We start from the raw sequence: 13,759 nt of genomic DNA on the forward strand, positions 1-13,759 counted from the left end.
GAGCTGGTTGTTACACAGTGGGAGCTTGAAATCAGCATGGGGGGGTTTGTGCCGGGAAACTGGCGGGCCCTGCAGAGCAGGGCTCCTCCTTTCAGAATGCCAGACTGTCATCACCCCACTGCTGCGGGTGCTTCAGCTTTGCCCGGGCCCCGGGTGAGGTCCCCAACATCCAGCACTGCCCCCCACATCTCCACTGCCTTGCACAAGCGTGTCTCTCCTGGGCTCCACTCTCCTTCGCCTGTGGGCTTCTTCCACACCCCATCACGGGCAGGGGTGCAGCCCTAGACGACTTTTGACCGCCTTTGCCTTTGTAACAGATGAACTGGCAGAGACCTGGACCCCTCTTAATCCTGGTGAGTCAGATTCTGTGGGGAGCGCCCAAGGGTCCTGGGGTGCTGCCTCTGGCCCCAGGAGGGAAGGGAGTTCCTGTTCTGCCTCAGTGCTGGCTCATTCTACCCAACAGCATGTGGAGGGAGCTGCCCCTGCCCCTCCCCACTCCAACCACGGGGCTCTCGTAAGAGCTGTCCGTCCTCCACGCAGCCCCTCCTTAGCCTCAGTACATTGGCTGAGGGATCATCACATGACCCAAGCAGGCCACTCAGGGTTCTTCCCCAGGATTTTAGCCAGATCAGAACCTGGGACAGCAGCCATGTCTGCATCCTCTCTGGAGGTGAATCCCAGAGGACGGGGGCTAGGAGCCCCCGGAGACACATTTCTGCCAAGAGGAAGCCAGTCTGAGAGGAGGAGCTGCCGGGTAGGGAGGAGCAGGTGCACAGGAACCGTGTCCAGACATCAGCCCCACCCGGGCCAAGTGGGCCGAGCACGAACCTTCCTCCCGTGCCCACCTCCAAGTCAGCATGGGAGGAATGGGCTGGCTGCCAGCCGGCCTGAGTCAGGGTCTCTGCTCCTTGGTCGGGGGCGGCCCAAGGGCCCCCGCAGGTTCCATGATGCTGTCCTGCTGGCACAGCCCCGCCCATACGGCTCCACCGCCTGCCGCTGCCAGGCCCTCCTGTCTCTGACTTCCCAACCCCCCTTTCCTGGAGGGCCACCTGCCCAGCGTCACAGAGCCCTCGCCGGCCAGGTGCCCGCACCGCCCGAGCGCTGGGTGTGCAGTGGAGAAAAAGCACCTGCAACAAGTAAGGGCCTTGGACGGTTTCGGGCGGCGCCGTGCTCGGAAGAAAGAGCTCGCGGAACAGGGCGGGGCGCCGGGGCCTGTGTTTCTTTGACACACATCCCTTCGAATGGGGAGCCCAGGCCTTGCCTTTGGGTGTGGCCTGAACTTGGTGACTCTTCTGATGAATGGGACGTGGAGAAGTGGCAGAGGGGACGTCCGAGGTGAGGTCTAGAAGGAACAGCTGCCCTGGCACTGTTCCTCTCGGGCCACCTGCTCTGGTCACCGATGCCACGCTGTGAGGGCTTTCACCAGCCCTGGGAGAGGGACTGGCCTCCTCCCGTGGCCAGCACCGCCTGCCAGTTGTGGGAGCGAGTCACCTTGGAAACCAGAGGCTGCCCGGCCTCGGCTGAGCCTGGCTGATGTCTTCATTGTCACCTCAGACGAGACCCTGATCCTGGACCACCCTGTCAAGCTGCCCCAGAATTCCGGACACAGACATGGTGAAAGAGAATAAATGCTATTGTCCCAGATGCTGAGTTCGGGGATAACTTGGGGGCAGTCGATGACTCACGAATCAATACAGGGCACTGTTCTAGAGATGCCTCCCCTGAAAGCCGTTCGGGAAGACATCTGAGTGGAATGAGAGCGAGCCATGCAAATATCTGAGGAAGGCGTGAATGTCATGTGCAAAGGCCCTGGGGTAGGGGTGTTCAGCCTGGAGCCGAGTGAGGGGAGGACAGTGAGGGAGGAGGCCAGAGAGGTCATGGCCAGATCCCGGGACTGGGGGGGGGGGGCCACAAGGCCTTCAGCTTTATTTGGGAGCAGTGGGGGCCCTGGAGAGATTAGGCCAGATGAGTGACGATCTGGCTGCTACGTGGGTGACCAAGGGCGGGAGGAGGGTGACCAGTGACCAGGAAGCTACAGGGACAATCCCTGTGCCAAGCAAGAGATGTAGAGGTGACAAGACACGGGACAAGGAGGGTGAGGAGTGAAGGATGACTCCAGGGTTTCTGTCCTGAGCACCGGAGAAAGGTGGTCCTACTGAGAAGAGGAACATGGGGTTCAGTGGGTTTTCTGAAGGAGGCGTCAAGACTTTGATTTTTTTTTATAAAGCCCCCACAAAGCGCTACTATTGGTCCCACAAACTCAGACATAGTTTTCATTCCATTAAACATATTTTGTATTTCTCCCTGTGATTATTTCAAAGTAAGTTGTTTAAGTTCCAAATATTTGGATAACTTACAGATATATTTCTGCTATTGATTGAGTGATTGGTTTTTTAATCCTCAAGCATATTTTACATTAGATAGAGTGGGAGGAGTAGAGAGAGAAACATCAATGAGAGACCCATCGACTGGCTGCCTCCCGCACGACCCGAAAGGGCTGGGGACGAACCACCACCGAGGCACATACCCTTGACCAGAATCGAACCCACGACTCTGGTCTGCGGGCCGGCGCTCCAACACTGAGCCAAACAGGGCAGGGCTCTGCTATTGATATAAAAAATTTTTTTTTGGTTAATCTCCACTCAAGAATATTTTTGCCGCTGAATTTTTAGAGAGTGGGAGGGAGGGAGGGAGAGGAAGAACCGCTGATGTGAGAGACACACTGATTTGGTTGTCTCCTGCGCCCACCCTGACCGGGCTGCCAATCGAATCTGCAACCCAAGTGCGTGCCCTTGACCAGGAATCGAACCCTTGACCCTTCACTGCACAGACAAACGCTCTAACACTTGAGCCACACCGGCCAGGGCTCTGCTATTGATTTTTACTTTAATTTCTATAGGGGTCAGAATACGTGTGTTGTGCCCTGGCCAGTTTGGCTCAGCGGTTAGAGCGTCGGCCTGCGGTCGGGAGAGACCTGGGTTCGGTTCCCGCTAAGGGCACGTACTTCGGTTGCAGTTTGTCCCCGGCCCTGGTTGGTCGTGCGGGTGGCAGCCACTCGATGTGTCCCTTCACGTCGATGTTTCCCTCTCTCTCTCTGTTCCTCTCTCTCCCTCCCACTCTATCTGTACAAAAAATGGAAAAATATCCTCGGGTGAGGATAAAAAAAAAAAAAGAATACGTGTGTTGTATGATTTTAAATACTTTGAGCCCTGGCTGACCAGAGCTTTGTCCCCATACACCTAGCCAGGGCACACACAAGAGTCAACCCATGAATGCATAAATAAGTGGAACAACAAATCCATGTTTCTCTCTCTCTCAAATCAGTAAAAATACTATCAACTAAAAAATACATTGAGACTTGTTTTATGGTCTATAATATGGTTTTTCTTGGGGAATGTTCTGTGTGCCCCAGAGAAAGTGGAGTATTCTTCTGTTATTGGGCAGTGTTCTAATAAATGTAACGTCTCATTGCTGTAATTAACATTTCCCTGATGACTAATTATGTTGATCCTCCTCTCATGTTCATGATCCTTATGTGTAGCTGTTTTTTAAAAAGTTTTTTTCTTTATTGATTTTAGAGAGAGAGGAAGGGAGAGAGAGAGAGAGAAACATCGATGAGAGAACATTGACTGACCGCCTCCTGCACGCCCCCCACTGGGCATCAGGCCCACAACCTGGGCATGTGTCCTGATCTGGAATCAAACCGGTGACCTCTTGGTGCAGGGGTCGATGCTCAACCAGTGAGCCACACTGGCCAGGCCTTATGTGTATATTTTTGCTGTTGTTAATTCTCACCGGAGGATATTTTTTCATTGGTTTTCATTTATTTTTAATATGTTTTTGATTTTTAAAGAGAGGGAGAGAGATAGAAACATCAGTTGGCTGCCTCCTGCACACCCCAGTGGGGATTGAGCCCTGACCGGGCATTGAACCAGCGACCTCTGACTGCGGAGCCAAACCGGCCAGGGCATTCTGTGAATTTTCTTGAAAGACATGTCTATTCAAACCTGTTGCCCATTTTAATTGGGTTAATTATCTTCTTAAGATTGAGTTATAACGGTTATGCCCTGGCCGGTTTGGCTCAGCAGTTAGAGCGTCCGCCTGCGGTCCGGAGAGACCTGAGTTCGGTTCCGCTAAGGGCATGTACCTCGGTTGCAGTTTGTCCCCGGCCCTGGTTGGTCGTGCGGGTGGCAGCCACTCGATGTGTCCCTTCACATCGATGTTTCCCTCTCTCTCTCTCTTCCTCTCTCTCCCTCCCACTCTATCTGTACAAAAAATGGAAAAATGTCCTCGGGTGAGGATAAAAAAAAAAAAAAAAAGATTGAGTTATAACGGTTCTTTATACAGTCTGGATAAAAGTCTTTTATCAGAAACCTGTTTTGAAATATTTTCTCCAAGTCTGACTAGACTTTTCATTTTCTTAACATTGTCTTCAAAGGGCAGGAGCGTCGCCCTGGCCGGTGTGGCTCAGTGGTTGAGCGTCGACCGAAGGGTCACGGGTTCGATTCCTGGTCAAGGGCACATACTTGGGTTGCAGGTCCAATCCCCGGCCCTGGTCAGGGTCGTGTGGGAGGCAACCGTTCGATATGCCTCTTTCACATCGATGCACATCGATGTTTCTCTCCCTCCCTCCCTCTCTAAAACTTAATGGGAAAAAATAACCTCAGGGGAGGATTAACCAAAAATAAGTAAGTGCAGGAGTTTCACCCTGGATGGGTGGCTCAGTTGCTTGGAGTGTCATCCGCATACCAAAGGGTGTGGGTTCCATCCCCGGTCAGGGCGCATACCTAGGTTGCAGGTTGGATCCCGGGTCAGGGCCCGTCTGAGAAGCAATCGATTGATGTTTCTCTCTCACATCAATGTCTCTCTCTCTCTCCCTTCCTCTTTCTTTCAAATCAATCAGAACATATCCTTGGGGAGGGTTAAAATAAACAAACAAATAAACCCACTCGCTGGAGATGTCAGGGAAAGTCCCACCATCCTTGGTCTCAGCTAGTTCTTGTTAAACCAATGTAAACACTGCGGAGTAAATAATGATGTGATGAGGATTAAAACATGGGTTGTTGCCCTGGCTGGTTCGGCTCAGTGGTTAGAATGTCAGCCTGCCGACCAAAGAGTCGTGGGTTCGATTTCGGTCAAGGGCACGTACCTCGGTTGCAGTTCATCCCCGGCTCTGGTCGGGGTCGTGCGGAGGCAGCCAGTTGGTGTGTCTCTCACATTGATCTTTCTCCCTCCTCCCCCTCTCCTGCTCTATCTGAAGATTAATGGAAAGATATCCCTGGGTAAGGATTGAAAAAAAAGTGGGGTGGAGCCTGGCCAGTGTGGCACAGTGGTTAGAGCACTGGCCCCCACACGGAAGGGTTGTGGGTTCACTTGCAGGTCGAGGGCATGTACCTTGATTGCAAGTTTGATTCCCTGTCCCAGTTGGGGCGCGTGTGAGAGGCAACCAATCTCTGTCTCACATCGATCTCTCCCCCCACCACCTCCCTCCTTACCTTCTACTCTCTCTAAAAATCAATGGAATAAATACCCTCAGGTGAGGATTAACAACAAGAAAGTAGGGTGGAATGGAGAGGAAGCTACCCAACTCCCCAAAACAGACCCAGCTGGATTCTGGGACGTTTCATTGCCTGATCGCATACCTAGGTTCTTGGCTTCAAGACCTATTACAAACATTCTCCATCGTTTTATTGCTGACAACTACTGTGTCATAATTAGCCAAAGATCCTGTCCCTTCTTTTTCTTTCTTTTAAATCCTCACCTGAGGATATTCTTTTCTATTTATCCTCAGATATAATGGGGGTGGGGGGAGAGACACATCGACTGGTTGCCTCCTGCACAATCCTGACCAAGGCCAAGGACTGAACCGCAACCGAGGTACATCTTGACTAGAATCGAACCCGCGACGCTTTGGTCTGCAGGCTGACGCTCTAACCGCTGAGCCAAACTGGCCAGGGCCATCCTGCTGATTCTTGAAACTCTCTGCATAGCCGCTGTCACGTGAGAAGGTGGCGGGCTGGTCCGACGACAGCAGACACGTAGGCAGCTCTGGTGCACACACTGTTTAATCCCCGCCCCAGCAGAGGGAGCCCCTGAGCACAAGTGCTGTCCTGGGCCTCGCTGTCTGTCCTTGGCCAAGCAGCAATTTGGAGAAGCAGCTCCGGTGCCCCCTCAACACGCTTGTTGGGCACCTGCGGTTCCCTGGATGAGCTCGATGGTGCGACCCCGGTGCGTCCCCGGTGGTCTCGGGCCGCGCAGCGCCCACAGGTGGCTTCTGAGCAGGTGCAGGTCCCGCGGGGACTGAGCCCCAGCGGCGCGTTGCAGCGTGTTTCTCCGCGGCTCACGTCCCGGGACAGAGCGGACTCCACGCCCGTGTCCACCCTCATCTTCCCTGTCCAAGTGCATCCCGTCACCGGCACTGCCGGCCCAGCCGAAGGAACTGCCCCCGTTCAGAAGCGAGAGACCTGCACACGGGACCTGCCGAGTGTCTCCCTGTCCTCACGGAGGCGGCCCCGGGGGAAGAGATTTCTAGCTGTGTTCTTGTCAGTAAAGACTGTTCCTCTCCGCCCTCCCTTAGAGATGGAAGCAGCTGTCGAGGTTACAGAGGAACGTGATTCTCTTCATCCTGGCCTTTCTGATGCTCTGTGGGCTCCTGCTCTACATCAGCGTGGCCGACCCGTGGAAAGGTACCAGCTCCCCCAGCGCCCAGGCCCCGGGGTGGACTAGCAGGAGCCATGGGGCAGTCCCCCTGAACAGGTCCAGGAGCGGGAGAGGGCAAGGAATGGGCCAGGAAAGCAGGTGGAAAGGGGCGTGGAGTGCCCCGCACCCCGGGAACACGGGCGTGGACGTGTTTCCTGCCAGCCTGCCAGTGTGCCGTGGGGTCGGCGGCCCGTGCCCGGCTCTGAGGCTGAAGCTCGCGCTAAGCACATGGCGTGAATTCCTAACTCCCACGCCCCTGTGTTCGGAGAGGACGGGCTGAGAGCTGGCGAGGGCGCGGAGAGGCTCTGAACTCCTCTGAGCTGGCTGATAGGAGGAGGAGAGCTGACGAGCCGCTGCGGGTGACTGGGGGACCTCCTGGAGTGGACGTTACGGCGAAGCGTTTGGGGTGGTGGATGGGAACGAGCACAAAGACGACCTTGGAGAAGGCTGGGTTCCCTGGCCACTGTTGAGTGCAGTTCGGTGACGCCCTTGAGGACTGAGGGCGTCCTTTGTAAGAGCAGCGAGCGCCTGTCTAGGTGACCCCTAGAAGCACGCTGGTGTCCTCGCAGCCAGGTGGACGCTGAGTGAGAGGTTCTCTTGTCAGCCCCGAACGACAGGGCAGCGGGAGAGCAGGTGCCGAGGCCAGCAAACCCGCCGGTCCTGCCAGCTCCTCAGAAGGCAGACGCTGACCCAGGACACGGCCCGGGGCTGTCACCTCAGGTACGTTCCGAGTTACGGTGGGTTGGAAGCGGCCCGGGTGCAGAAGCGTCAGCGCAGTATGTGAGATTCAAACCAGTTGGGAGAACGCTTTCCCTGGCCGTCTGATGGTGTCTCGACCTCACTTGTAGGCTGGTTGGACACGGAGGGAAGGAAGGAAGGAGGAATCTTCCTTCCTTTGTTGTTGTTGCTTACGTGCTGCGCTCTGGATCCCGGGCCAGGTGGTGAACAGAACAGACTGTCCTCTCCCGGACAGCAGGCTGGGGGGAGAGGCAGGTGAGCTGCAGGAGCAGGCAGGTGGCCCACAGGTGCGCCCTGCAAGGACGAGAGCAGACACCTGCAGAGAGAGGCCAGGCCTGGGTCAGGGCAGCCTCTCTGAGGGCGGCACACTGGGCAGCAGTTTGAAGGCTGAGGAGCCCCTGGGTCTGGGCAGAGCCGGAGCAGGGTCTGACCCAGGGAGCTGCCCGAGGCAGGGAGCTCGGCTTGTTCGTGGAGCTGAAATCCAGCAGGGCCCGGATGGGGAAGCAGTCAGGATTAGAGTCTGGATATGGGAGACAGGTGTGCGAGGCCCCAGGTGTGGGGTCCTGGTCCTCTAGGAAGGGGGCAAGAGGAGCCTGTGTGGTCCTGGGGTGACCCCACCTTTACAGTTGGTGTGGGGACCAGGGCAGGGCCATGGAGACGAGAACCGGTCAGAAAGCCAGGGACGGCCCCTCTGAGACTGGCGGTTCTGAGGACACGGTGCTGTGCACCTGGGTCGCCCTCTGGGCTGGTCAGGGAGAGGATCTGGGCCAGGTGCTGGCCTCCCCCTGCAGCACCGCCCAGGGACCGACGGGAGGCCCCTCTCCAGCCCCACGAGTGTGCACAGAGCGCGGCTCCTCCCGGTGACGCTCAGGCATTTCTTCCATGGCTCGTGGCTGCTCCTTACTGGGACTCTCTGACTCACACGTGGGCCCTGTCCTGTCCGGGGAGGTGTCTGGACACACCCGCCATGGAGGACTGGCAGCAAGATGATGCGGAACTCTGTCCTCAGCAGCGTGCCTGAGCCCCGCCCGTGGTCACTAGACCTGGTGCCTTTGCCACACGGATTGAGGATAAAGCGGGAGGCCCGTGTCCGGCCTGCAACAGGGTCTCTGCCGCTTCATTCATTGGGTGCCTCGAACCCCTTTGTGCCCCCTTAGGGCCTGTGACAGCCTGGAGCTGTCCTGGGCCGGGTTTAACCTGCACCCAGGGCTTACTGGACTGCGTGTGGAGTCTGTACCAGGTTGGTCAGGGCCAGAAGACATGAAAGGTGCTTCCCCAAATCTGCTATCACAGTGAGCATGAGAAGAATTCGGCTCACACACAACACTGGGGTCTGGTCTGATGGGGAGAGTCCCAGGTGGACACGAAATGGCAGCCCATAGGCACTGAATTGTCCTCACAAGTGACTCTTCCGTTTGTCTAGAAGCCTCCAAGGCATGTGCAGCGGGGACCCCCCAACCTGCAGATCAGAGCCCCCAGTAAACACCGGGAGGACAGGAGTCAGGATGACACCAAGCAGCGGGAAGAGGCGCTGGCCACGGCTCACCAGGACGAAGTCCCGCGGAGAACGGTGGTCAGGTACCGGGGGCAGCAAGGCGGGGCTGATGTGGGGGAGCGCAGAGGCCTCCCGCGTGGTCTCCTGAAAACCGAGCAGAAAGAGGAGGCGCGTGTGACAGGCGTCTGTGTGTCTGTCTGCCTCCCTTCGGAAGCAGGCCATTCCTGCCTCTCCTGAGCGCCCCGGGTGGGCACCCGCCTCCTGGTTGTGCGGTGCAGAGGGCGAGGCCGAGCCCAGCTGGGCGGCCACCGCGGGACTGCGTCTGTGCCCGTGCCGATGGCCCCTCTCTCCCTGCAGCTGGCGGGGAGCAGTGATCGAGCCGGAGCAGGGCACCCAAGTCCCTTCCAGAAAGGCAGACGCTCCCACCAGGCCGTCCCGGGAGGCCCCCAGCCTTCAGAACCAAGCAGGTGCGGCCCCCTCTGCACCCCGGGCCCCTGGGCATCCTGCGGGAGAGGACGTGCCGGACGTGGGGTGGGTGTGTGGGCGTCAGACACAGCCCCCACGCAGGGGCGGGACCTGCCGGGAGGACGAGGTCGGCCCTGTCGTCAGGGCCTGTGCACAAACTGGGCTGCTGTGCGGCAGGGGGTAGTGGGCCGAGCAAGCAGCAGCCAGGACTCCAGCCGCTGTGCTGCCCGGGGAAAGGATCGGGCAGGGCTGAGCGCAGGAAGCCCCGGACTGCTCGGTGCCCTCGCTCACCGCCCTCTCCCCGTCTGCCCAGGAGGCCGTGGAGGAGGTGACACGGCGCGTCCACTCCCTGCCGGGGAAGGACGGGCTGGGGCCCATGTTCACCAACACGCACAGCGGCCTCTTCACTGAGCCTGGTGCTGAGCGCGGTCTGGGTCTGGCTGCGGGGCCCCAGCTCCCCCCGGCATGGTCCCCTCGGTAGCAGAAGGCACAGGACACCTGGTCTCCCTGCACGCGTCACTGGTACTTAACGTGACTTTTTCCCAGACAGTGGCACAGCAGACCCTCAGTTTGGAAAACCCAGGTAGCCCGTCGTGAGGGACCAGAGTGGCCTGCCGTCCCCTCCCGGCGTTCCAGTCTCTGTGCCCCTGACACTGCCCGTGCTGGTGAGCGGGTGTCACTGTGAAGCCCTGGGTGTAGCTGGGGAAAAGCCATTTCCTTTGTTCACACCTCAGAACTCAGTCCCGAGAGTCAGGTTCCCATCCTGGGTAATCCTGCCGCCTTCCGTCCGTACGTCGGTCATGCCTCTGACGTCGGTCATGCCTCCGACGTCCCTGCTGTTACATGAGGGCCGTTTTCACAGTCGGGGACAGGTGGGCAGGTATTCAGCCTCACGAAGAAACAGCGAGTGAGGGTAGCACACGGTGAAATCAGAGCAGAAATGACGGAGACGCAGGACCTGGTATAATGGAGAGATCAGAGACGCCCGAGAGGAGAGACGTCAGCCCCGCAGCGGAGGACGGAGCTCCAGCCCTCATCCCCCTCGGGAACCTCAGCAGAGGGGCTGAGCCGTCGCTGCCGGCTCTCAGCGGCCGCAGCAACACAATCGCCAGGAGAAAGCACGTGGGCAGGCGGGGTCCCGCAGAGCGCACCAGTGAGGGGTGGAAACCACCGGAAGGAGTCGAGAGGTCAGCACGATTATGCTCAAGGGGTCCGGCCAGTGTGGCTCAGTGGCTGAGCATCGGCCCTGCACCCAGAGGGCGCTGGTTCGATTCCTGGTCAGGGCACATGCCCAGGTTGTGGGCCCGATCCCCAGTGGGGCGCGTGCAGGAGGCGGCCCGTCGATGTTCTCTCTCATTGGTGTCTCTATCTCTCCCTCTCCCGTCCTCTCTCTTTATCTAAAGTCAATATAGAAAAAAATATGCTCAAGGAGCTCGAGGAAACCAGGCCCCAGACCTCACGGAAATGAGGAAGATGACGTGAACACAATGAGGACGTCCGCAGAGAGACCCTCTTGGGAGGAGCCCACCAAGTCTCACTGCAAAGCGGTCACTGTGCTGAGGTCCCCGCGCCCATGTCGGGTTGGCACCGGCAGAGGAAAGGACGTGCCCGCAGACAGGCCTGCTGCACCACCTCCTGTGAGGAGCAGGAAGGTCAGAACGGAGACCGGGACCCGAGCAGCAGAAGGAAGGGTATGGTACAGCAAGCTAGGGAGCAGGACACCACAGAGGTGACCAACAAAACCAAAGTCAGCTATTTGAAATACCGACAAAATGACAAACCTTTAGCTCAACTTGCAAAGAGAAAAGGAAGACATGAATGGCTGAAACCAGAAATGAAAAGGATTGTGAGAGAAGACTGTTAAATATCTATCGTATGCCAACAAATTTAATCGTCTTGGCAAGATGGACAATTTCTCAGAAACTCAGAATTACCTAAAATTACTCAGGAAGGTATAGAAAATCTCAACAGACCTGTAACCAATGAAGACATTGGTGCAATAATAAAAAATCTCCCCACAAAGGGACACCCAGGGCCATATGGCTTCACTCCTGATTTCACCAAACATTTGAAGAATTAATACAAATCCTTACCAAACTCTTCCAGAAAACGGAAGGGGAGGGAACACTTCCTACTTCATCCTGTGAGGCCAACATCACCCTCAGACCAAACCCAGAGAAAGACATCACAACACAATAGACCTACAGTCCAACATTCTTTATGAATATCGATGCAAAAGCCTCACCAAAATATTGACAAACCCAATCCAGGTGTTAAAAGGATTTCGCAGTATGACCCAGTGGAGTTTATCCCAGGACGCAGGTGCTTCGACACAAGCAAAACAATCAGTGAAACGTGCCACGCGCTAGAACAAGGGTGAGCACACGATCCTTCCTACTGAAACAGGAAAGGCAAGTCCTGGCTGGGGCGGCGCAGCTCCCTGCACACCGAGAGGTTGCCGGGTCCATCCCGGGTTGGGGGGCGAGCAGGAGGCAGCCAGTCAACATTTCACTCTCACACTGATGTCTCTCTCTCTCTCTCTCTCTCTCTCTCATCAATAAAAAAAGCATATCCTCAGGTAAGGATTAAAAAATAATAATAAAAATAGCCCTGGCCAGTTTGGCTCAGCAGTTTGAGTGTCAGCTTGTGGACCAAAGCGTCGTGGGTTCGATTCCCAGTCAAGGGCACTTACTTGGGTTGTAGGTTTGATCCCTAACCTGGGTTGGGGTGGTGTGGGAGGCAACCAGCCGATGTGTCTTTCTCATATTCATGTCTCTCTCTCTCTGCACCTCCCTCCCTCCTTCCTTTCCACTCTATGTAAAACTCAATGGAAAAATAATCTCAGGTGAGGATTAACAAAATAAAGAAATGAATGAATGAATGAATGAATGAATGAATGAAAAGAAAGAAAGAAAGAAAGAAAGAAAGAAAGAAAGAAAGAAAGAAAGAAAGAAAGAGGGAGGGAGGGAGGGAGGGAGGGAGGAAGGAAGGAAGGAAGGAAGGAAGGAAGGAAGGAAGGAAGGAAGGAAGGAAAGTCATTTGAGTGCAAATGAAACATGTAGGTTCAATCCACTGATTTTTTTTCTTTATTGATTTTAGAAAGAGAGGCAGGGAGAGTGAGAGAGAAATAGAAACACCGATGAGAGAGAACGATCGGCCGCACCTTGTATCTATGTCCGATCTGTAGTAGGTAGAAAATTCACAGGTCTTGGTTTGAACTTAGCCATAAATGAGTCACTAAGCTTTAAAAAAAACAACGAAGGGCCCTGGCCAGATGGCTCAGTTGGTTGGAGCCATACACCTAAAAGTTGTGGGTTTGATTCCCGATCAGGGCACATACCTGGGTTGTAGGTTCTATCCCTGGTCAGGGCCTGTATGGGAGACAACTGATCGATGTTTCTGTCTCACATCAATGTTTCTCTCTCTCTCTCTCTCTCTCTCTCTCTCTCTCTCTCTCTCTCCTTCTTCCTCCCTTCTTCTCTCTCTAAAAAAATCAATTCTTGGGTGAGGGTTTAAAAAAAAGGCACTTGACAAAAGCTAACACCCTTTCATGGTAGAAACACTCAGAAAAATAGGGCACATCTTCAGCATGGCAAAGGGCAGTTATGAAAACCCACAGCTAACATCACATTCAGTGGGGAGAGACGAAGCTGTTCCTCTAAGTAATGAGGCAAGGATGTCTTATTTCAACATTGTACTGGATTTCACAACCAGAGCAATTAGACAGGAAAAAGGAGAACACCGGAAAGGAAGAAGTGAAACTCTCTCTGTTTGCAGAGACTGCCACAGAGTCCTCGAGAAAGTTACCAGAGCCGATGACACCTACAGGGAAGCTTCGGGTCCTAGATCAACAAACTCAGCTATGCTTATACGCTCCTGCAATGGACAACCCAACAGGAAATTTAAAAAGCAATTCCATTTAAAAGTAGCATCTAAAAGAATAAAATAACGGCCCGGCTGGTGTGGCTCAGTGGTTGAGCGTCGACCCTGCACCAAGAAGTCGCTGATTTGATTCCCAGTCAGGGCACATGCCCAAGTTGTGGGCCTGATCCCCAGTGGGGGACGTACAGGAGGCGGCCAGTCAATGTTCTGCCTCATTGATATTTCTATCTGTCTCTCCTTCTCCCTCTCCCTTCCTCTCTCTAAAATCAATAAAGAAAAAATTTAAAAAAAAAGAATAAAATAACTAGGAATAAATTTGACCAAGGAGGTGATATCCTTGTACACGGAGAACTATAAAACATTGTTGAGATAAAGAAGTGGGAAGTTATCCTTTGTTCATGGGTAGGAAGACTAAATTTTAAGATTTCAATATTACCCCAAACGATCTACAGATTCAGTGCCATCCCTATCAAAATTTTA

General features: G+C 55.0%; 1 protein-coding gene across 1 annotated transcript; it reads left to right on the plus strand.

Moving 5' to 3' along the window:
- The first annotated feature begins 6,268 nt into the window (after positions 1–6,268).
- Positions 6,269–9,878, plus strand: LOC118629969 (endoplasmic reticulum mannosyl-oligosaccharide 1,2-alpha-mannosidase-like). The gene is made up of 5 exons (XM_036261668.1): positions 6,269–6,686; positions 7,304–7,419; positions 8,861–9,015; positions 9,290–9,458; positions 9,711–9,878. Exons 1-5 carry the CDS (start codon positions 6,638–6,640, stop codon positions 9,876–9,878), a joined length of 657 nt encoding a protein of 218 aa, XP_036117561.1. The 5' UTR covers positions 6,269–6,637.
- Positions 9,879–13,759: the final 3,881 nt, after the last annotated feature.

This window comes from Molossus molossus, unplaced genomic scaffold (genome assembly GCF_014108415.1).
Source record: "Molossus molossus isolate mMolMol1 unplaced genomic scaffold, mMolMol1.p scaffold_m16_p_14, whole genome shotgun sequence".
Lineage (NCBI taxonomy): Eukaryota > Metazoa > Chordata > Mammalia > Chiroptera > Molossidae > Molossus > Molossus molossus.